Source organism: Patagioenas fasciata, chromosome 2 (genome assembly GCF_037038585.1).
Source record: "Patagioenas fasciata isolate bPatFas1 chromosome 2, bPatFas1.hap1, whole genome shotgun sequence".
Classification (NCBI taxonomy): domain Eukaryota; kingdom Metazoa; phylum Chordata; class Aves; order Columbiformes; family Columbidae; genus Patagioenas; species Patagioenas fasciata.
Window position 1 is genome coordinate 96,558,046 of NC_092521.1, and position 24,599 is coordinate 96,582,644.

At 38.2% G+C, this 24,599-nt stretch overlaps 1 protein-coding gene across 3 annotated transcripts; it reads left to right on the top strand.

Moving 5' to 3' along the window:
* Positions 1–1,718: 1,718 nt before the first annotated feature.
* On the top strand, positions 1,719–19,359 carry MCUR1 (mitochondrial calcium uniporter regulator 1). 3 transcript variants are annotated; one of them, XM_065832647.2, is made up of 9 exons: positions 1,720–2,074; positions 3,270–3,383; positions 4,853–4,956; positions 7,764–7,865; positions 9,463–9,504; positions 12,208–12,279; positions 15,352–15,405; positions 16,518–16,632; positions 17,866–19,359. In XM_065832647.2, the coding sequence occupies exons 1-9, from the start codon at positions 1,807–1,809 to the stop codon at positions 17,919–17,921; spliced, it is 927 nt and encodes a 308-aa protein (XP_065688719.1). In that variant the 5' UTR covers positions 1,720–1,806; the 3' UTR covers positions 17,922–19,359. The 3 variants fall into 3 exon arrangements, with proteins under 3 accessions (XP_071660702.1, XP_071660703.1, XP_065688719.1); XM_071804601.1 differs by lacking the exon at positions 9,463–9,504 and having other exon boundaries at positions 1,719–2,074; XM_071804602.1 differs by lacking the exon at positions 3,270–3,383 and having other exon boundaries at positions 1,719–2,074.
* The last annotated feature ends 5,240 nt before the right edge of the window (positions 19,360–24,599 follow it).

Sequence of the window (24,599 nt, forward strand, 5' to 3'; positions counted from 1 at the left end):
AGATGGAAAGTCAGTTACACCAGGAGATCTCTGTAGCTAGAGGTAGTGGCTTTGCTTCCCTTAGAAAAGATGGAAATGGGCACTGTAATAGCCAGCCAGTATGTGATGGTGCATTTGACCCTGAATGGGCTGACTCTGGTTGCAATCGCAGCCTGCATCTGTACAGCACTTCTTGCATACATTATCTTGCCAAAGTATCCAAGTGCAGAAACCAACTGCAAAATGCCAACTGGGAGATAATATGAAAAGAGATACTCCAGTAGTCACCATTTTGCCTCTCAATCACTGTAGGAAGCACAGGGCTTTGAAAGGGATCATTGAGAAAAGAAAATATTCTGCATCAATTTCTGAATCGCAGATTAAAAGACAACTGCCTGCAGACTGACTAATGTCAGGAACTACTGCTTTGCTAATGCCAGGCAATGTGCATAGAACAGCCAAGCAGATGCAATACACGTAAGGCAAGTTTCTGCTTTTACTTATAATGAAAAGAAACATGGCTTTGCAGGTGAGCCCACCGGTGTCCCTGAACTTGTACAGCACAAGTGGTTTGAGAAATAGCTATTCACATAGGATTAGTCTGCAAGTATAATAGTATCTTTCTGATATACTCAAGTAACACGTATAGTTTATTCTGTAGTAACGGTGATGGTTTTTACCATTCTGCTTCATCGCCACAGCAGCTGGAGGGAAGCGCTGCTGCAGACGCTGGCTCTGTGTACATGCACTGTCCCAGCTGCCGTGCTGCGGTGGCACTGCTACGTGCCACGGTGGTTCAGCTACCTTTGCATTTATATAGGTACATCTGAACTATTCCAACTTCATGTCGATTTACCGTAATTATTGATTCTGGTAAGAAGAAGAAAAGGTACCACATGATTTTTGTGAACATGTATGCAAAAGAAAAAATGGACTTGCTCTGAAGCAAGAGCCGCCCGGAGAAAACATCAGGGGGCTGAACCTATTTGTCTCATATCAATTCCCTACAAACATTTATTAAGTACAAAGTTTAGTACGTTTGGTTTAACAATAGCACATAAGCGAAAAGTACACCTGTATTTTCAGCAGAACCAAGAACACAGCGGACTTTATCCGCTTTAGTGATTATGACAATTGTTTAACAATTAAGGCTACATATTCTCTAGATCCAGAGAGTTGCCTAATTCTGCAAATAACTCGGGACTTGGTTAACAACTTTGAAACGCTAAATCTCAGTCTCATCACAGAATGACAAGGTTTGTCTTAAGTGCATTTTTCTCTACTAAATGTCTGTCTTCGTCCAAAAGGAAGAAAATCGTTATTTAGGAACGGGTAGTACATCGGACAGGAGGCACCGCATGGTGCCAGCCCCGCAGCAGCGGGACAAACCTCCCTCCTCAGAACACTCTTTCTTTCACTTAAATAAAGGACGGAAACAGCAGCTGTGCGACGCCTCCCAGAGCCTCCGCCACTGATGGCTAAATCCTGGCACACCAGCACGCCAGAGCCGCGGGCGCTGTCGGTGTGGCCGCGGCCCACTGGAAGGCACCGGGGAGCGGAGGGCTCGTCTCCGCCGGGCCAGGTCCGCTCCCGCAGGCACCACCCCCCAGCCACCCAGCCCGCCCGCGCTACTCTCTTCGACGCGGCCGCCCCGTGAGCCGTAAAATCAACCGCGGCGTCAGCTACGTGTTTTTGTCACGTGCCGGAGGCGGAAGCGAGGCGGCGGGGCGGTGCGTGCTCCAGCGATGTCATTCCAGTAGCGGTGGTGGTTTCCCTTCTTGCCCCTTCCTCCCCCTTCTTCCGTAGTCGGGACCGGACGGCGCGGCCATGGCCAGGGGCCAGGCGGCCGCGGCCGTGAGCGGCGGGAGGCGGGCGCTGCTGCTGCTGCCGCGCGGCGCGGACGGCGCCCTCCCGCCCGCCGCCGCCGCTGCCGCTTCCCGTGATCGCCGCGCGACCCCCTCCCCTGCGCGCCGCTGCCTCGGCGACTGGCACCGCCCGGCCGTGGCGCCGGGCTCTGGGGCGGCCGGTAGCGGCAGCGCGGCCTGGGGAAGGCGCCCCGGCGGGACCTGCGGGGAGAGCCGCTGCGGGCAGCGGGGTGAGAGCTGGGAAGAGGAGGGTGGCGCGGAGGGACGGGCGGGCGGATGGGTGCCCCGTCCCCGTCACCTTAGTTGTCCCCGTCACCTTAGTTGTCCCCGTTGTCCCCGGGAGTCCGGTGGCGTGGGGAGGGAGCCAGGGGCCTGCAACAGCGCTGGGAACTGTCCGGAGAAGTAATTATTAGGAATGGTTTTTCTTCCCCCGAAGGCTGGATTGGTTGACCTCTATTGATCTTTAAGTAGGACAGCTAAGGCATAGGCATGTTTTCTGCCCACTCAAGTTTTCTAAAATACAATGTCGTTGAGGTCAGAGAGGTCTGACAATTTACCTCATGTTCACAGAATCACAGTGTCAGGGATTGGAAGGGACCTCAAAAGATCATCTAGTCCAGTCCCCCCACTGGAGCAGGAACACCCAGATGAGGTTACACAGGAAGGTGTCCAGGCGGGTTTTGAATGTCTCCTGAGAAGGAGACTCCACAACCTCCCTGGGCAGCCTGTTCCAGTGCTCTGTCACCCTCACTGTGGAGAAGTTTCTTTGCATATTTAAGTGGAACCTCCTGTACTCCAGTTTGTCCCCATTGCCCCTTGTCTTATCATTGGTTGTCACCGAGAAGAGCCTGGCTCCATCCTAGTGACACTCACCCTTTACATATTTATATATGTTCCATTTTGCATTCTTTGTGTCAGTTAATTTATGCAAATATCCAAGTGGAAACTACACTGTCTTAGATTTCCATTAAATGTTGAAAATATTTTCTGTAGTAATAGTAAATGGCAAGTTGTGAGTGATTACTTTTTGTCTAAGGGGCAACCACTGAAGGTTAGCTACTTTAACAAACATTGTGAAGTCTGTGGATTTAGTCCTCAAAACTTTGAAGTGCTCACAGCTTCCACCAATTACATTGATAATGGTAAAGGAACGATTTCAAGACCCTGAGACATGGTGGGATTTTTCTAGGACATTGTATTCTTGGAGAGCATCTCAGAAGCCCAGTAGTAGCGCTATATTATATTTTCAGGCTCTTGAACACAGATCTTGTTAGTTGGATATCTTTTCAGTTTCAAGCAAACTGCGATAATCTCTTATCATAAATAAAAAATATTTGGGGTAGTAGGGAAACTCCTGGAAAGCAAACATTTTAATTAAGTATTCTTTCTTACAAATAACTTCGGTTTTGTTTATCTTTTTTTCAGATGTAAGCATCTCTGTATCATCATCTTTAGAAACCAAAGGGAATGTTTTCTTCTTGGGAAATAGGAGGCCTTTTTTTGACACTCATGCACTGGTACGCCTCTTGGAAGAAAATGGTAATTTATTAGAAATGGATAGCTATTTTTAATGTCATTTCCTGAGTAGTTTTTTAGTTTACAAAGTTTGTTACTTTTTAACATACGATGTTATATCTTCAGTTTTATGGATTTTTATATATATATAAGTAATAGCTAAGAAAACTTAGGTTTTTTTCTTCTTCTAAAAGGATACTGAGCTTATATAACTTTGATTGTAATAATTTATTATCCTGCTGGTAATTAAAAATGCTAAAGAGAAATTAAATTTTAAGTATTGAGAGTGGAAAACAGTTTTCGAGGTAGTGGTTTAAAACATGTTAATTGGATTCTCACATATTTAGTATATAGCACCCAGAATATGCAACAATGTGTAATTATAGGATTGAAAATTGACTGCTATGTGAAATGCAGCTTTTAGGATAGAACATAGAATACTATATAAAATATGGCTGTACTAAAACATAGATAAGGGAATAGATGACTTTGCATTGATGCTAATGTTGCTGAAGTGGGGAAAGTACCTTAAGGTGAGGTTCAGTACAGCTGAATTGACTTGTACAGTTCTCCATCCCTGAAAAGGAGACACCCCAGTCCCTTTCCTCTGCCACGTGGTTTCCTCTCTTTCCACATACCAGCCTAATTCTCAGAAAACTCTATAGCTCTTTTGCTTGGTTAGTATTGTGAGTTGTTAGTTTAATGAGCTCACAGAGCAGTAGTGTGAGCCCCAGGACATATGCAAAGTATCAGGAGGAGGAGTAAAAGGAGCCAGGAGGCGTATCTCTTCTTTTGTTGGTGGCAAACTTGCATCAGCTCAGCCATTGAATGTGACTTGCTCTCAGCCACCATATGTGCTTTCTGATGCTTAACTACTAGTTAGTTTGAAACAATCCTGCTTTTCCAAGTGTTTCTTTCCAAAATGGTTAAGTGTTGTTCATTACTTTTTTACTCCTACATTTTGAAAGTGGAAAAGTTGAGAGTAATTCTAAGGACAATGCTTGACAATATTTTCCAATATATTCAGTTTAAAAGGTTTTTAATAGGACTCAGAGGCTGGTAGGCCTAAAATCAGAGCAGTTAGCTCTGTTTTCAGTTGTTGAGTTTTGTATATCTTCATTAGTTCTGAAGATTTGTAGTATACTGGAGGTATCTGCTTTTCAGGGTCACAATTCTTGCTCATAGAAATAACTACATGTGAGAGAAGATGTTCAATAATACTTCCAGAAAATTTGCAGCATTTATCCTGTTGATATTGTAATAGTGCAGTACTACAAAACCAGCTATACTATGTCACAGCCTTAATTTTAGGTTCGAGGAAGTTGGATGTGCTGACTGTGTTCTTCCATTAGTGCTGGAATAAGAGGAGTATGTTTTGTCTTTCATAACTGACATTCATTTTAACTTGGTGCTGAGTATTAGCAAGCGGCATTTCTGTAAACTGTCCAGATTTAAGTCTCTCTCTGAATATTGTTTCGTTTTGTTTTGCTTAGGGTTCACTCCTCAGCAATCGGAGGTCATTGTATCGGCGTTAGTGAAAATAATGAACACCAACCTGGATATGATTTACAAGGACATGGTCACCAAAGTACAGCAGGTTAGCTTGAAGATGATGATGGTGTTGAAGTAAATCAAAATGTAGTATACCTGCTAGTGAAATGTATGTCGCTCTTTATTACTGTTAGACATAAATACTGTTAGTATTTTAGAAGTCTGAAAGTGAAGGACATCCCTGTGTATTTATTGACTAGTGAATTTTGTCTTGAGTTTATCAAATACTTCTGAAAGTGTTGTAATGGACTTTAAAATTTAGGTACTGTGAGCTGGTGTGCAAACCACAGATAGTTTTTTGGTTTCAGCCTAATTGTAGCATGAAATAGAATTACTGAGGCTTTTAGACAAACATAGGAGATATTCAGTGCATGACTTTGAATAGTTGCAGGTCCACCATATATTCTTTTGTAGAGCTGTAACCAAGAAGTACAGATTCCCTCAGTCACTTACCACCTTGTGTTGTGGTACCTTTTTATTTATCTCTTTGTGTCACAGTGATACTTATATTGGAATAGAATTGAGCTGAATTTCTTTTTTTATATAATGTTTTTAGGGCATGATTGATGTGGTTCTGTACACTGGTAACATATAGGAACACATATAGTTTGGATGCTAATATTGACATCTGTCTCCTTTGCTGCGTTCATTGTTCATGGTGTCCTCTAAACCTACCCATCATATACATCTTGGTGCAAGAAAGTGAAGAAATCTTGCTTGGAAATAGACTGCTAGTGCTGGGTATCTACAAAGATCCTTCCTGACTACCAGGAAATTGTGTACAACTGAACTGAGTTGTCAGCTTTGACTTGTGAGGAATTGATTGGTTTAATGAATAATTGTCTGGAGGCAAGGCTTCTTGTTCTAATACTGGCTGTAATTTTTTGGGGACCTACAAAGGCAGATCCATATGAGGAACTGGACATGACAGTGCTAGGTATTGTCATGTTGAACTCTTAGGCATCTGTCTCCAGAAGTGAAACTGAAATTCGGAGTAAGAGATGATTCACTGCATGTGGAACTTAAGCATTTTTGAATAGGATTCACACTATCTGGTATGTTGGAATTCCGTGACACATCAGCTAATCAAGTAGACAATGCCGACAAGAAGCATAGCTGAAGTGCAGCATCTTTAGCTGCTGTGTGAGGCTGGGATTCATGGCCCCAAGTCACCTATAGAACAAAGGCTTTAACTTAGTTTGTAGTAATAAGGCTGCTGTCTTAAAACATGGGAAAACAGCAGCTCCTCTCTCCATAGGATAATAGTCTTGGCAGTTGGGCATCTCATTAAGAAGTGGAATACTTGGATTTTGCACCACCTTCCATCTAGGGAGGCTTCAGCTCATTTTTCCTACCTCCCAGATTCCAGAGAAATTAGACATGGGTGAGCTTCATTCCCCTGTGCTGAACAGGTTCCACAGTCAGTTGGAGAACGTGATATTAAAGGGACCCTTTCTCCTGTGGTTGTGGTGGTATTTTATGATAAACAGTCATTGTATTTCTGCCTTGTTCTATGCCCTGGTTTTTTTTTTTTTGAATGAAAGTAGACAGGTTTTCCTTTGTTGCTCCTGATGATAGATGTTTTCTGAAGCAGGCTGATAGATTCCACCCTCAGGTGACTTTCTGTGATTAAGATTGAAATGTGCAGGCTTGTAGGGCATGCTAAAGTAGAAGCAGCTCAGGAGGTGTGTGTGCCATGAACTCTGGGCAACAGGATAGATACTGTAGTACCTTATAGTCTTTGAATGTATAAGAGCATGTGCAAAAAGAGAATGATGAGTTGGAAAAGGATTTGGAAAGTTGTGGATGCAGCTATTACTGTTAGGCTTTAGTTGGGAATGTAAAAGATGAAATATTACACTGGTTAGATAAGGCCTTGGGGGAAAAATACATGTGTATGTATAGAAACGAAGAAGAGAAAGGATATGGAAGAGTCTGTTATGTGTTTTACTGAGCTCAGTGAAGAGGGGAGAGAACAAAAGCAAGCTGTAGACATCAGTTAGTAAGAGAGGAAGTGTTCTGTGGCAGTATTCTTTCTTTAGACTTTCAGTAACATATCTAGTACACTGAGCCATTTTTTTTCAGTGTTGGGGTCAGGTAGCCTCATGAGGCATCTCCAGATGCCACTTAAACATATAGCACTCTTAAGTTAGAGTAGCATTTCCTGACAAAAGTGAAGTTAGGGTGCTGTGTCAGATTTGTAGGGTGCTTAGTCCAGAATCAAAACCAATGGACTACTTATCAGGGAGAGATCTTCAGAGAGGAAAAGGCAGTCCCTGTTTCCATGTGTAGATAGTGTAGGATCCAGAACAATGTATACAAATTTTCTGTCCTCAAAAGTTGCTGAGAATTTTTGTCTTCTGTCAGCTCAGTGTAACAGACTGAGCAGAGTAATTAGAAGTAGCAGTGCATGATTCTGAGTAGAAGCAGAGTGAGACCCCTCGCAGGGAGAGGTAAAAAAGAAGGTAATTATGAAAATGTATGATTTCACTGAGGAGTTTCAGTCTGAAAGCCAGTTTTCCTCATTTAATTCAGATACACATCTTCTCTCCCTAGTGTCTTTGCTAGCTAAAGAATTTGAAGACTTGGAAAAAACTATTTCCTAGGCTGTTAATTGAATTTTTCTGATCTGTGTTAACACTGCTAATTTTGTCAAACATAACCAGCATTTGAGCCTAATTTGCTTGTTCTGTCACTTAATTTATCTTGCTTTCTGAAACTCAGATAATCGATCTGAAATTGCTGAAATAAAAATTTCAGGGTACCAAAATAGCCTATCATATTTGTAGGCATGGATGAGAAGAAGCATTTTAGTTACAATGTGTTCTGAAGTTTTTCTTCCCTCTTTTAAAGGAAATTGCACTTCAGCAAGTAATGTCCCATATTGGTGGTGTGAAAAAGGACATGATTATTTTGGAGAAAAGTGAATTTTCAGCACTTCGTTCAGAAAATGAGGTAAAAATCTCACTGTCTTGGAAAGTGCTGTTCTAGCACGTGATTATTTTTTCTAATGATGTAAAAAAGCATCTTGTACCCAAGGGGCTCACTTTGGGGCCACTGTGATTTGACATCTTCATTAGTGACCTTGTTGATGGGTCACACTGTACCCTCAGCAAGTCTGCAGATCATACAAAGCTGGGAGCAGGGGCTGATACACCAGGTGTTTCTGGTGCCATTCAGAGGGCAAGCTGGTTAACTGGGTTAACAGGAATCTCATGAAGTTAAACAAATGGAAATGCTGAGTCCTGTCCCTGGAGAGGGATAAACCCAGGCACCAGGACAGGCTGGGACCAATCTGCTGGATAGCAGCTTTGCAGAAGAGGCCCTCAGGGTCCTGGTGGACACCAAGCTGACCGTGAGCCCCTGTGGCAAAGAAGGCAAATAGCCTTGTGGGCTGAATTAGATGCCAGTGGGTTGAGGGAGGTGATCCTTCCCTGAGCCTGAGACTTCTTCAGGAGTGCTGGGTCCGGTTCTGGGCTCCCCCTTGTAAAGCAGATGAGAATATGCTGGACAGCATCCAACAAACAGCCACAAAGATCGGTAAGGGACTGGAGCATTTGACATATGAGGAAAGACTGTGAGAGCTCAGACTGTTCAGCCTGGAGAAGAGAAGGCTCACTAGGGACCTCATCAGTGTATACAAATATTTGAAGGAAGGGTATAATGACAGAAACAGGCTTTTTCCACTGTTTTCCTGTGATAGAACAACATGTAATTGGCACAGACAGAAAATTCTACTTAAACAAATGAAAATCCTCTTTACTGTAAGGGTGGTAGGACACTGGAATAGGATACCCAGAGAGGCTATGGAGTCCCTATCCTGGAGATATTCAAAACCCATCTGGACGTGGCCCTGAGCAACCTGCTGTAGTTACCGCTGCTTTGAATAGGGGACTGGAATGGATAATCTCCAGAGAGAGTTAATAGAAGATGCCACAGCTATAGCTATTTCATGTATCTTTTGAAAGAGATAAAGTAATAGAATAATTTCAGGTAGAAAGGACCTCCAGAGAACATCAGGTACTTGCAGGCTGCAGTATGATTGTCATTTAGCCACCTGTTATTAAAGCTGAACAAACCCAGCTCACTCTCTTCCTTATGCCCCACCCCCAACACAGTGTGCTTCAGCCTCCCATCTTCTTCATGGCCCTCCACTGGACTTGCTCCAGTATGTCAACATCTGTCTTTCACCAGGGAGCCTAAAGCTGGACACAGCACTTCCAGTTGCAGGCTCACAAGTGCTAAATAGAGAGAAATAATTTCCTCCCTTAGCCTACTGGGTTTACTCTTGTTAATATCATCCTATGCATTTGGCCATCTTTATTGCTGTGGGACATTGCTCACTTGTCTTGTTCTGTTGTTTGGACATGGACATCACTGAGTAAACATGCATGTGTATACACATACTGATGACAAACTATGCTTGTTTTGCCTTCCTTTTCATATTATGGTTTATAGTCATTGTTACTGATTGTGCAGATTTGTTAGTATTTATAGTTTTTTTTTTTAATATACAGTAATAAAGTGTACAATTTTTTTTCTACTCTCCCAGAAAATAAAACTTGAGCTCCAGCAGATAAAGAAACAAGTCATGGTAAGATACCATACCAATAAAACTAAGAATTAACACCTGTCTAGTGTGCTTTAAATAAAAAATAATTGTTGCTTCCAAGATTTTATTTTAGAAGTTATGCTTAATTGTTGTGATATATAGGATACTGAAATTGCAGTTGATGGTACACTGTGGGCTACAGCAAAAACAATGCGTAGTTCATTATGGTGACAGAGAACTGTGACTAAAGCAAAAGGTGAAGAAAAATTTAACTGAGATTTTTTTACTTACATGTAGATTTTTTACTTTAGATGCAAAAAGTGGCTAACTGCTGTGTCATGGTTAAGGCTGAATGAAGTTCTGTATTTAGGACTGCCTGTTACATGTAAAAATGCAACATCACTACAAGAAAGACACTGAGGTGCTGCAGTGCATTCAAAGAAGTGCAGTGGAGCTTGCGGAGCACAAGTCTGATGAGAAGCAGCTGAGGGAACTGGGGCTATTTAGCCTGGAGAAAAGGAGGCTGAGGGGAGACCTGATCAGTGTCTGCAACTGCCTGAAAGGAGGTTGTAGCATGGAGGGGGTTGGTCTCTTCTCCCAAGTAGCAAGTGATAGGACAAGAGGAAATGGCCTCAAGTTGTACCAGGGGAGGTTTAGATTGGATATTAGGAAAAAAATCGTTATGGAAAGGGTTGTCAGGCATTGGAACAGGCTGCCCAGGGAATTGGTGGAGTCACCATCCCTGGAGGCATTTAAAAGATGTTTAGACGAGGTTCTTACAGACATGGTTTAGTGCTAGAGTTAGGTTAGGCTATGGTTGGACTCAGTGATCCTGAGGGTCTCTTCCAACTGAAATGATTCTATGAACATACGTTTTAAATTTACAGCACTTTCTAATTGGTTTGGGGGGTTGTTGAGGGTGGTTTTGTTTGTGTTGTCTGAAGACATACCTGTTAGCTCTCTAGAATTTAAAATAGCTTTTTAAATGGCTTCTTTAGACCACTAAGTTTGCGACCATTATGTTTGGTCCTCTTTATTTGGGAGGTGATGACCTTTACAAGTAAACAGACTCTCTGGACAAAACTTAGTCTGTTAATTATCACACAGATACTTGTTCTTATCATGTTTAAGCGTCAGTGCTGTGTTTCTGTTCGTTATGGCTTGCTTGTCTTGAGTAGCGCTCCAAACACCCTTCTACCATCAAAACCAAGATTATCTAAAAATGTACTATTTCTGTGGGTGTGGAGTCATAAGCAACTTTTACACAGAAACAAACATTCTTGTAAGAGTGATTAAGATCGGAAACTGGGAAACATTAAATGTTTTTAGGGAGTAGGGTCATCTGACTTGAGAACTGGTGTTTCCTGCTATAATGTCCTTAGCTGGAAGGGTGGACCAGCCTTTCTTCCCTAGGGTTTGTCCATGAAACTATCAGAATATTGGACTTGCTGAGCTAGCTGACAATATGGTCAAGCTCAGCGTAGTGTCTCCTTGCTATTTCTTTCCGATTCTCTTCCATTTTTTCTTGCACTGTCATCTCCAAAAGGAGAACATAAGTTTATCAAGGTTTTCAGAATACGATTTTAAAATACATGTGACATCTAATTTTTGCATTGTAACTTATTTTATGGTTTCAGTTGCATATAAATGAGCTAGTGTAATCCACTGGTAGAGCATGAAGGATCTGAGTCATCTTTTCTTAAAAGCCAAATGTCTTTAAATTTAACTTTTAACTGTAAATGTAATTCTCACAAGAGCAAGTAGTTTTATATCTGCTCATAATTGTTCTTCTAAAAGACATAAGGACACAAGGTTGTAAAAGTCTAAGAAAAACTTATTTGTAATTTTTTGATTCTTTAAGCTGTAATGTGTTGTAATCACATCTAATTATAAACCAATTAAAGTTCAAAAATTCAAACATAGAAATTGAGTCTACTTATTGTTCATACTAACTTAATGAACTCTTGACTAACTGACTCGGGCCTTCTTGAGAGATGCTTACTTTTTTTTTAATAGTAGAGTCTTCCAGATAATCAGCAATCTTTTGCTTCTCCCACACATTCATCTGATCAGCAGTTTGCCTCATGATGAACTGTCAGCTGGCTGGAATCCCTGCCAGAAAGTTGCATTAAAATGCCAGCTGTCACTGAGAAAAGCAGGAATCACAGCTATTGATGAACTAAAATTCAAATGTACTACTTATGGTAGTTCAAAAAAGTTAGATGTTAAAAATATAATGAATGTTTCCTGACTTCTAAGATGTCCGTAGCTTTTTCTGAAAGCCTAAGATGTAGTCTTTAGAAACAGGTTTTCTTTTACATTGGAAGGTTAGAAAAAGCTTTTAAAGTTATTTTGAGCATCAAGCTTGCTTCATGGAGGAAGTCCAACCTACATGTGTACCTAGGCATGGATTTCTAGAAATTGAATAAAATTATATGGCATATGAAACACCCCCAGCATTTATAGAAGGATGTGCTCTCAATTAAGTGCTGTTTTCAGTGTTCTTGTTTTAAAAGCTATTGTTAGGTTTTGAATCTGAGATCAAATTCATACTATAGAACATGAGTATTTCCCGGCGGAAGAATAGGAATACTTATATTTTTGAAAATTATGTACATTAATGGGAGAGAAGCTTTATTCCTGAGATATGTAAAGAAAGGCACAATGTATTTGTCTTTTGTTTTTTTTCTGCATATGATTAAATAGAAAATCTTGCTTGCTGCTTTATCATTTTTTTCCCATTAGGATGAAATTGCCAAAGTTCAAGCAGATAACAAGTTAAACCTAAACCTAGAGAAGACCAGAGTAAAAGAATTGGTAAGTTTTGGTTACTTTCTTCCAGAAAACATCTAAACCATCAGTAATCTCCAAATTTGGGCAAGAGCATCTTAGAGCATTTTCGTACTAATCTATAGTATAATTCAGCTTCAAGATGGTATTAATCCAAGTTACTCATCCTTATGCTGCTGTAGTACAAGGTGCCATGTTCGGTTTTGTATGTCTGTCTATTTTGATATTGTTTTAATATCAAAACATTACACTTAATATCAACACATTACACATAGATATATTAGGTATTTAATCTCAGTATGCTGACCAGCTGCCTAGAAGTTTTTGACATTACCAGTGTATCTCTTTTCCTGTTTTTCACACTTAACTTAAGTTTACCTGTTTCTTTAAATTTATCATCACTGAAGAGGTTTCATTTCCCTATAGCTAGAAAATGTATAGCATAGCATAGTTTGTCAGGAAAATACCTATTGTCAAAATAGTTATAATGTTTTTTTTTTAATTGTAACTGATACTGGTTCAGATTATTTTGAACTTTCAAATATCTGATAGAGCTGAACTGATGTAATGTTAAATTAGAATAATGTAGATGAAGAATTGGAAGATGAACAAGTTTTTGCATTATATGTTGCGTATGTATTGCAATTACATTTTTGCATTATACTCTAGAGTTCTGTTGCCATAGATCTTGTTTGAATAGCCTTTAGGATTTCAAATAAATTACACCTTCTAAATTGAAAGATCTTTTAGTGACATTTTCTATTAATTTTATTTCTAATTCAGTCCTTTTTTTGCGCGTGTGTAATGAAGACTTAATATTTGTCTCCAATCTAGGCAGTAAGAGCTGTTCAAGTAGATACCACTTATCTTCTGTGTGTGCCCCTTGAAGTTTTTCCACAATGATTAGCTTTGGTAACAGCTGTGTCAGTGATTTAGTATAATGACTAACAGTCTGTTATCCCGTGGTAGATGCTTGAGTAAAGTACAGTTTGAGCAGGTAGGATTCTTGTTTAAAGGTTAATGCTTTATGCTAATATTTAAAAAAAAAAAAACATATGAAATATATTAGCTGTACAGATCATAAGCTTTGCAATACTTTAGGTATACAGAACCTATTTAAAACCATGAGTGATACATTAGGCATTAGTGCTTTCTTGTATTATTTATGTGGGACCCTGGAATCTGGACTCTGTCTGTTGCTCAGAGCACTACATTATTTTGACTGTCTCCCAAGAAAAGCAAACTGCATGACAGCTTTCTCTGTTGTGCACCTATAATGTCACAGTTTCTATGAAAACTACTCTTTTATTTTTGACTCCCCCAACATCCCTGCTTTAGTTGCCAGCTCTGCCATGCATTAACAGAAAATGAAAAAGGCAGAATGGGGAGCAGGTTGGAGCATATATGCTGAGTTGGGAGTGAGATGTAATCCAGTATTTTCTATAGTAGGCAGAACATCATTATCTTATTTAATTACTTCTCTGTGCTGTGAAAAACATGGGCTTAAGGGGAGATCTCCCTATTGAATTTTAGGGAGGGGGTTTAACCTTGTCTTTCCTCCTCTTTCTTTTTTTTTTTTTATTTTTTTTTTTTTTAATGCACTGGTGCTATTGCAGGTGTGTGGTGATGCCTTGCAGTAAAAGGGTTTATTTCACTGTCTTAAACCTAAGTGTAAAATCCTTGGACTTGACCTAGAGAATTCTAGTCACAAAGCAAAACTTTAACAAATACAAACATCAAGAAAGAAGCTTGTAGGATAGAAATTATTCAGAAAATGTGGATTTGGCTTACAGCATCTATTTAAAGTAAAACAATCCGTAAACTTGTTTACTTTAAATGTCATAGTTCTTTTGATAGTGATGATCAGTTTATTATGAGGTCCAATTTTTACATAAAATTTCAATGCAAACATAATTCTAGCTTTTTATATATATTCTGCTATCTTACCACTTTCAAAAAATGTATATTTATATAAAATATAAATTCGTCTAAATTTCTTTTTCTGTCCCTCTCTTCATTTTGCAGAACTACTGACTGTTTCATTTAATTGTAGGCCTGCTGTTATTTGTCTTTGTTATGTCATTTTCCATATTTGTAGCAGCCTGTTATCTCTTAACTTCATCTTTAGATCAGTCAAAAGTCCAAATAGAGCTCTAGATCTTTAAGGAGGGTTTTTCAATTCTGAGGCATTTATGTAGATTAATCTGAGTTTAATATTAAGGTGGAATAAGCTTCTAGACTGTAGTAAAAATAAAGTGACTTCCCACATAAGAATGTCAACAGATGAGGCTATTGCTGTGTAACTATGATTCGAGGATGGGTGCCTGATGACCTTAATACTCTGCACTATAGACTGGCAGTTTCGCAGCTGTCTGTGCGTAACTGAATTGCTCCGGTAGTGGGACAGCAGCAATTACAAATGTCAGGGTAAGTCATGTCTGTTCATGAGTCAGAAATGTAACTGGCCTTAAAGGTATGCTGCTTTAATTTTGATTTAACTTTGCTTGAACCCAAATAGCTGTGACTTAAAAGCAAGCCACAACTGATGTTCCACAAATGAATGCCTTAATGTGAGATACAAATGTTCTATATTTAACAAATATATAGTGAAATCATGGTCAGAACAATACAAATGGTGAGCATGTGCAATGCTGGATGAAGATTTCTTTGATAACTGGGTATGATACAACGTTTTATAACTGTATTCCCCTTCCTAAAGAAAGTAGATGGTTCAATCTTAATTGTGCATTTATGCTCAATAGATTAGTTAACTGTTCCAGAGTTACTGTTTAGAATCCTAGGTCTTTGTTTTTCAGAAATGCAAATCTGCCAACCTTTCTTCCAGCTGCTTATAATATGCACATTTTTGCAGAAGACAAGTGTCTGATGGATTTGTTGCACTTTACAGTTCAGTGGTGTGAATGAACACCTGTCTAAGTTGTGCTTTTCCAAAGGACAGCAAGTATCCCACAATACTATCTCCCAAGTGTTGTCAGACATTCTACAGAATTTGAAAACAAAGAAATGTGCTTTTAAGTGTGGGGGAAAAAGTTTAATGGCATTATCATGTTTATCTCCCCTTTTTTTTTTTCCTTCTAGTACTCACTTAATGAAAGAAAACTGCTTGAAATGAGGACAGAAATAGTGGAATTGGTAAGAACGTGGTGGCTGATTATTACACAGCAAATCTTTTTGTACTTGTGTTATAGACCTGGTATTCTTTTTGGAGTTATTAATGTCTTTAGGCACTTCAATGTACAAAATATCATGCTTTATTATTTCCCTGTGAATTTTCATAATGGTACAGATAACTGAACTGGTTACAGAGTAGAAAGGCTTTCATAGATGTTGTTAGATCCTCTGCATATTTATATAAACTGTTCAGTGGTCATGTTGTTTTGAACTTCACTTACGTAGTATTGTCTCTAGATGGAATTCTACGCTTAATGTTAGTTTGTGAAATTGCTTTTTTTTTTTTCCTCCTGTGTTCAGTGAGACTGAAACACATTGCTAGATCGATTTGTCTTTATTTTAGGGAAGGTTTTTACCAAACTCTTCCCTTTGCTTCCTTTTATGTAGTATAGAGAATAATCCCTAGGGAGAGATCTAGCAGTAAATCATTAACGGATCCACAATGTTTCAGTAGTCCTTATTTGAAGATATCAGCAATGAGGCAGCTGTTGTTCTCAGTTTACAAGTTTGATTTTCTCATTTGTTGCTGAGTAATAATTCTGTCCCACTTTTTCACGGAAGTCCTGTCTTCTGTTATGACCAGATTCTGAATTTGTCTGTGGTTGGTTTTGTGGTAGAATTAATTACAAGATGAAGACATGGGTTTTTTTACATCAGAAAACCAATTCTCAGTTTTTCTAATGATCCGTAAATCTTTCTACTCTGGTCTGGTTTTGGCACAAGATGCTCTTAGACTTCTCAATAGCTCTTATAGTTGAGCAGTGACTTTAATATCAGTGAGCCAAATGAGAGATTGAAATTAATGTCTGTACTGCTAGACTGAGATAAGAAGGCATCCAGTTCTGCCACTTTCTAGATTACACGTTAAGGAACTTATAATCATATAAATTTCCCGAGTTCACGAAATTATTCAATTCCTTGGATATAATCATCTAGGAAGGAACTCGTTCTCTTGAATGCAAATTAACATACCTTTAACGAGGAACCAAAAATGCAACTAAACAGGACAAGTTAGATTTCTAAATAAACTAGCAACTGTTCAAATTGCATCGTTTTGTTGCTTTGTTTTTTAGCATGCACAACAAGATCGAGCACTGACCCAAACAGACAGAAAAATAGACACAGAAGTTGCAGATCTGAAAACAATGCTTGAAACACACAAACTTGATAATATTAAGTACTTAGCAGGTAAGGAATCCAATGGTTGTCTCTGGTGTACCTGTTAAACACTGCTAAATGTTTGGCCAACTCTTGATGGACTGTATTCATAAATGCTCTGATTAAAAAACTATACTTGAAATAGTAGCCTTATTTGTGTACTTAACCCAGACAAAGTTTTCCATGATTCGCAATTTTATTTTGCATGGGCTGTGGCTGTATGGCACTTTTTTTTTTCTCCTGCTTTACACTGTAATAATTAGGTATATAAGAAATCTAAAAAACTCCCTGATAACAAGGGCCAAAAAGTTCTGTGCCTGACTTGGTTTCTAAAAACAGCCAGCTGTATGCATTTCTAGAATTTCTTAATCTGTCTGATGGAGATCTATATGCAAAATGGAACGTTTCAGCTTTTCTCACTCTTCAGCACCACATATTCTTTAAACTTTGATTTTTCAGACACGTGCATTAGAAAAATACTATCTGTGTGTATACCGAAATTATTGCCCTAGGTAACTTTAATATTTTGACATTTTTCTATAAGTGTGCAGTGCTATTAAATGAGCAGGTTTGCAGTAGAAAATTATTCTTCTGATTCAGATTTTATGATTATTCTTTCACAATGGATTTTGTCACAAGTACAACCACTTACGTCTATTCATAGCACTGTACTTCAGGCATATCCTTTACAGAGAACCATTACTTGAAAATAAAAGGCAATACATTAAAATTAGAGGAAATTCTTTTCCCCACCATCCCTACTCAAAAACATGTTGAACTCTTCATTGTGTTTGAAGTGTTCCTGTTGCAGGCAGTGTGTATATCTAGAAACCAAAAGTTGATTTCATTTAAACAGAAATGGAAAAATTTTCAAACTGATAAGTTTTCATTTATTAGTTTGCTGAACACTTGACTGTGATTTAATAATCCTGTTATTATTTTCCTCACTTTACAACTGTAACTTGCCATATTGATGTCTTGTGGAACGGCAGACAGCTAAGGGCTTTTTTCAGCCCTTTGATAGTTTTTCAGCCCCAGTTTTCCTGCATTCTTTTTTCCTTCCTTCTTACTTGTCATTTTTGTGCACCTCCACCTTGAAATTGTTTGTGTTGTATATTAAAAACCTGATTTGCTTACATGGGGAAGGGTTGGTGGTTACACTTCAGTACTGTATTAAGATGGATACATAGCTTTCTGAAGAAATGTTCCAAGAGCTCATGGCTTATTGTCTCCATCTCCCTCCCCATTTTTATTTTCTTTCAGGTTCAGTATTTACATGCCTTACTGTAGCACTGGGATTTTACCGTTTATGGAGATAATAAAACATCAATATAAAGGGACTTGTACTGTTTTGATTTCTGAAAAAAAAAAGTTTTATTTTTGCCCAGATTTTAACCAAGTCTTGACTGTTTTATTTATTTTTTGTAAAGCAGGCTGAATTGAGAATGTAACCAAAGATGTGCCTAGAAACAAACTGTATACATATAGTGCATATTTTGAAACTTTCCTCTGAAAGCATGGTAACAGGCATTTCTGACATTTCCCTACATTCTGAACTGCAGTACACCATGCTGCTACGAAGTGTCATAGAAACAAAAGCTGGCATTCACACGAATTGTATGGGGCTGCATGCTGTAGAGAAGAATCTATGGAATTGTGTTCCGTTCCCTTATCTGACATGCTTGCCAAAGTCAGTTGCATGTACCAGACCGAAGCCTTTATTATTAATGTAAAACTGAAACTACATGTTTTGTGGCTCGGAGGCACTCTTGTGGAAGTAGAATTTGTGTTAACTGAATCATGCTTACTTCCCTCCTTCTAACACCTGGTCATGCAGTTACTACGATCAAATATTTGGTTTGCTATTTTTATAACATTATAATTATTAGCTTGTTTTTCAGATGGCCGTCCAATCAGTCTTGTTTCATGAAAGAGTACTGTGTCACGATAGCAGTGTTTACTGCTAGTTTTGTATGTAATGTATTTGTAGAAGTTTTTGTGACTAACTTGCCTTTGGTACCCCTATCTGATATTCATTCCATATGCTAATTTTTAACTTTAACTGGAAGTTTGCAATGCAGTAGAATACACTAGTTGTGTTAATTTACGGTTAGGTGCTACAAAGTGTTTCTGATGCTGCCTCCTTGATGGAAGGGAATTGAAAGGAGAGAGATTTTAAAAAGTGGTTAGGAAGTGTCTCAAGCAAGGGAATCACAAAACCAGCAGTCTTCTGGCTTTTTTGTTTGTTTGTTTTATTAAAAAAAAAATAATCCTGTTGGTTCTTCCAATGTGGAACTTTGGTAGTGATTATAATAATGAAAGCAGTAATGGAGACCTGCAAGGATGTTTAATCCAGTTCTGAGCAAGCCCATGTGAACCAGTAAATGCAACTGAAGCAATGAAGGAAGACATCCAGTGTACCCAGTTATCTGTCATTCTTCCACTGATGAAATGACTGCTCTAGGAGCAGAGCTGCCATCTGTGTTCTTCAGTTAAGGGAAATTTCCCTTTCTTGCTTGCTCTTAGGAGGAGAGAACAATCTATGCACTGGTAATAAATGCTGTCAGAGCACAATCATGGCTTTGCTTAATTAAAGTAAAGCTGTTTGGCTACTTTGTGCCTTTACTGTAATAACTATTGACTTTTTTGATGGTTGGGAGTGCCAACTTTGATCATGTGCAAGTGTTGAAAAAGAGATGGATCCCTGTAACAATAGTATGCTGACCTGAAATAAAGAATTTTGGATATTTCATAGAATGTGCCGAGTTTTCATTATAACTGTAATTTTTAAATTTTAAGTTAATCTCTTTGATTGAAGGTAAGTAACTGCTAATAGGACTTCTGTTAAGCTATGAATTGGCAGAGTTGACAGCCACTATAACACGTTAAAGAGCAAAGAACAGTCAGTGTAAGGAAAACTATTATTTCAGACTAACTTAACAGCCCTTCTAAATTGAATTAATCTATATTCAAGATGTTCACTTTTTTGTTTAAAAATATATTTTTTGGTACTAACTTTTAGGTCTTGACACTTTCCCAGTTTAGACGAGCAATAATTTAATGTTTGGAATGACTTCAGTGTTGGTTCCTATCTTCCCAGGACAGATGATTCTGTATATGTCTATGTAAGCACTACATATTTGCCTGTATGCCTGAGCAGCTGATAAATAGTCACTAAAATAATTATGTAGAACTAATTTTAAATATCATATTTATCCTGCCAAAATAGATACTATGCAAAATAATTTCAGGGCAGGTGGAAGGAGGAAGTGAAAGGTTATAGAAGAGCATTGTTGTGGAATTAGTAGAGTGTTAGGAAAACCAGCACTTCTTGGTGAGTGTTATAAACAAACAATAAAGTGAATATTCATGAAAAGGACACTATTTATAGAACATAATTATTATTTCATAGCCCAAAAAGTCTGTAAGTGTGACGTAAAGGCTTGTTGCTCCTAACCTTTGTGCATAGGTGCAAAATCTTTGATTTCCTCTGATTTAAAGGATCACTTTAGCCATCTTTCTAACACAATTTCATCATGTGTGCCACATGTATTTACCGGCATTCCAAAGAGGTAGAAAATCTGTCCATGTATTTCCAAACGCTAATTCTTTGAAAGTGAGAATTCAGTAGGAATTCTAAATGTGTAGAAATACGTCTCGGTTCTGACTTAAGATTTTGATTTCTTAATTTGAAGAGCTCTTTCAAAAGATGCAAGTGAAAAATAAATGAGACTTGTTTACCATAAAACTACTTCAGCTGTGAAAAAGCATCTCCCCCTTGATTCAGAAATGTATCTGTTAATTTGCTACCTGGTAGGAAAAAAGTATAAAAGAAATATTTTAGTCTATAAATGTTACATCTCTCAGGCTCTCTCTTTAAGTTAGTTTGCAAGAACAGGAGATGCAGCCAAAGCTGAGCTTCAGCTCTGATTTACTTTCAGGAAGAGCCCATCTCTATTGAGAGTATGTAAAAGTAGCTGTCTGCTCATGTTAAAACTAGTGAGTTTTCCCTGTGAACTTCTGTATTCACACAGCAAAGACAGGAGATTCATTAAAGATTTATATTCCTTTGGGGAAGAAGACTGAGAACCATTCAATTTGCTGGAAAACCTAAGTTGCTTCTAAAGCTGCTTTGTGTTTTACAGAACAAATCAAGATTCAGAGTTCTTAGAAAACTCTGTTTACTTGTAAGATGTTAGTGGGAGTATACTGAATTGAACTGCTTGTCTGTCTCGCTTTCCCTCAAGTTTTCAGTCAAAATCCGTAAGAGAGAGATCTCCTTTTCACTGGTGTGTACTAGCAAAGCCATTTGCTACAGATATTTTATTAAATCACATGCTGTCTGGCCCTTTCTCTGTTGGAAGTGTTGATTGCATCATTCATTTCCCACAATATTGTAAAGTTGTACTTAAAACCATGAGTTGACAAATGGGAACGTATTTTTAATGTAGGTATGAAATCTGCTTCATGTTTTCTAACCACAAATGTACTCGTTTACAAGAATAAGTCTTACTCTAGTCGTGAATATTCACTTAACTGATCTTTTCATAAATGCTGAAATTCCAGCTCCATACAGCCATTAACCCTTCCTATTGACTTTGGAGAAGGCATGCTTTTTACTTTCTTTTAGTATGTATTCTGAGTTGTACCACTTCAGTGGATGTTTTTTTACTCTTGCTACCATCTGTGGACCTCACACAGGAAAACTGATGGGATTTTCTGTGTGTGTTTGTTGGTGGTGGGTTTTGTTGGGTTTTGGTTGGTTGGTTGGTTTTTATCAGCAAAGTCAGCTAAAGTCCTATGAGTAGTACCTTTGAACTACTGTTTGCAAGGTGTGAACGAAGACTTAGTCTTGTATCTCCCACTGAGTTTTCAGGACTCAAGTAAACTGCCGTTAATATGATTTCTAAAATTAAAAAACTGGTATGTAAAGTCTCTTTTAAAGGAGTAAGTAAACTGTAAAATTAATGATTTTTTTGTTTGTTTTAGTACATTTGGAAAAGTTGTATTCAGAAGTTATTCATTAGTTGGACAATGGTGGCTTCTTTTTAATTATTTTTCCTTTGGCTACATGGATCTTGAATTTATAGGGTTTTTTTTGTTGTGGGATGGGGTGTTCGTTGTTTTTACAGTAAAGCTTTCTGTACAAGCAATTAATTTCCTTCAGCCCCTGAACAGAAAGTTCATTTACAATCAAATATGTGCCTGGAATATTGTGGTTTGCTTTAATCAGAAACAAGTGCATACACTCTTGGATACAAGACAGCCTGCTGTGTCTTTGTTAGGAAAGCTTTCTTTGACTTAAAATACGTTCTTTGCCCTATTGTCAAACATTTTAAAGCAGTACTGTTTGTTCTTTATTTTACACTTAAATTCTGCGTCACGGCAATTGCCTCTTACTCGTAACATTCAGTCTTGTAGCTAAATTAAGATCATAGAGGGAAGATATCAGTGTTTGCATAGTGTTCCTTTGAAATCTGTCCATTCCAAGAAATAAGATTCCAGTTTTCTTGGGAGGATGCCCAGCTGGTATAAAAAACCAAAATACTGGAAATGAGTAACAAAGTATTGCAGCAAATACCAATCTTGGGCCAATGTTTATCCCTGTAGTGAGGCACATTGTTGTGTTGTAATATTTTGATACCCCGTGTCCCTCTGATGTTCCCAAATGCACCCTGTTAAACTCTTAGAAGTTCACTAGGTCCCCCATTGTATTCTGAAACAATATCAGCTTGATCCAAGTCATGACTAATACTACTTGTGAATAGTCTCTTCTTTTTCATGACTAAAAACGTAGTGAGGAAAAAAAAGAAGGGTGAGTTGGTTGGTTTGGGTTTTGCTTTTTGTTTTTCCCTACGAGTAAGTGGCACATGTTAAGTGATAACTTTAAACAGAACTGTATATGTATATAGAAATGGTATACTTGTAGCAGGCAGCTGAATTGGGTCAAATCAGTCTTGTATACAGGCTCCAGGGTTTGCTTCAGAACAGATAGGGTGGCTAATAGTTATCTTGGCAGGGTGTGGGAAGGGAATCAGGGCAGGTTCCTCACCATGAAGGATAAAACACAGTTTATACTGTTCATACTTTCATCATCAGCATGCTTTGGTCCTTCTCTGTTGTCAGAAATCTTGTAGTTCTCTTCTGTAGGGCTGTCAGCAATGCATGTTACTTCATGGATAGGCAAATATTAGATATGTCACTTTGGATTGTGAATTTGTCCAGAATAATTTGTATCATTCCCAGTCATTCCTCTGTCTTTACCCAGGATCTATTGTCTTGTTGGAAAGGTGTATCGAGCATTATATATTTACAAAGTTATCTCAGTGATGAAATAAATAAATAAATAAATACAAAGGCCACTTCAGAAGCTCCATTTAAAGACTGCTTACCACAACTAGATCTAGATAGTGGCTGGAGATTTTTATATTGTCTTTTATATCTTGGCTTTCAAATAAATCAATTCTAATACCTCATGATTTACATGCAGAGTTACCTTCTTGTCTGAGCTCCTGAACTCTTCACTGAGCTTTAAGACAAAGCATGAACCTATACTAAAAAAAATAACCACATGATGATACATGGATGAGACTGAGCATGTCTAGTGTGGATGCGGCATGTGGGGTTTACATTTTTGTTCGGTATTTTTCTTTCATCTAGTTAGTTAGCTTATCTCACATTGTTGTAGTCATGTTATAGTACCATTCAGAAGTACTGGGTTTTGGGAAGCTTTTAAGAAGAAGCTGAAATCCTACGAAAGTTGAGGTGGGGGGGAGTGCAAAATAAAGCTCACAGTACCACAAGTCAATAGGAAAATTCTGGCAGAGATTTTAGTATTTTTGTTTCTTCTGAAAAGGAGCCGCCTTTTAAAATTAAGCTATTTTTAGAAGCTTCTGAGTTTTTTGGGTTGTGGGATTTGGTTGTTCTGTTTGTAAAAATGCATGAAAGACTTCAGAAAAATTAACAGCATATTGTCCACTAAGCTGTTAAGTAGTTCACTTATTTTGTTTGAAACAGGGTCCTGGTTTGCCCTAAGGTGTCAGACCACACCTGACAAGTTATAACTTTGATGATTCATGAAGTGTGGTTAACTGAGGGGTTGGGAATGTCTCAGGAAGCTAATCCTGTTTGATAAAGAAAACAGTGGTAATCATCAGCTAACAAAGCAAAAATATGCTCACAGTAAAGGTAAATGTTTAATAGAAACCACATCTCCATTTACGTAGACACCAGTATTTTGAAAGATAGTTTCTTTTTCTGCTCTTACCTAACAGGAAAAAAAAAAAAAAGCATGGTTCTGTACTTAGACGCTCCTAGCACATTTTGTTTTGCAGTTTTTAACTTCTAATACTCAATATCTCATTTAATAAATACATTTTGGATTCTTTTATACGCCATTTGTAGTTTCAACATTGTTTTCAAGCTTTTTTATATTCTTTTCTCTTTTCTTTTTTTTCTCTAAGGTTGTGAAGAGAATTGGAGGAGGCAAGGGGTTGGTTTTCAGTTTGTTCTTAATGAGGCATTTAATGTATTTCTTAATGAAATGGTGCTTAATGCATTAAAATATGACCAAAGGTTCTCTTTCAAGCCTTTACTTGTTCACTGAAGTTAAAGGCTTATTTATATGAAGTTTTCGTGATCAATCTTCTGATTGATGCTTGTTTAAGTTTTTGTACAAATTGTATTTTAAGTAGCAATTTAAATATATCTGTACACTGTTAATACATTACCACATGCAGCAAAACCACGAGACCCTGAGGTACTCAAATATCTGAATAAAATAAGCCACAAGATCATGTATAAACAGATACAAATATGGGGGGAAAAAATTGCAAGGTGCTAGAAGTCTGTGTACTGTATAAGTATCTAAGATACCAAATAGATAAGACTGTAGCAACAGTGAAAGAAAACATAAGCAAAGCCAGTCTTCATTCCATATATGAAGGTTAAACTATGCAGTTCCTCTTTGTTTCTGGACAAAAGCCAGCAAGAAAGGA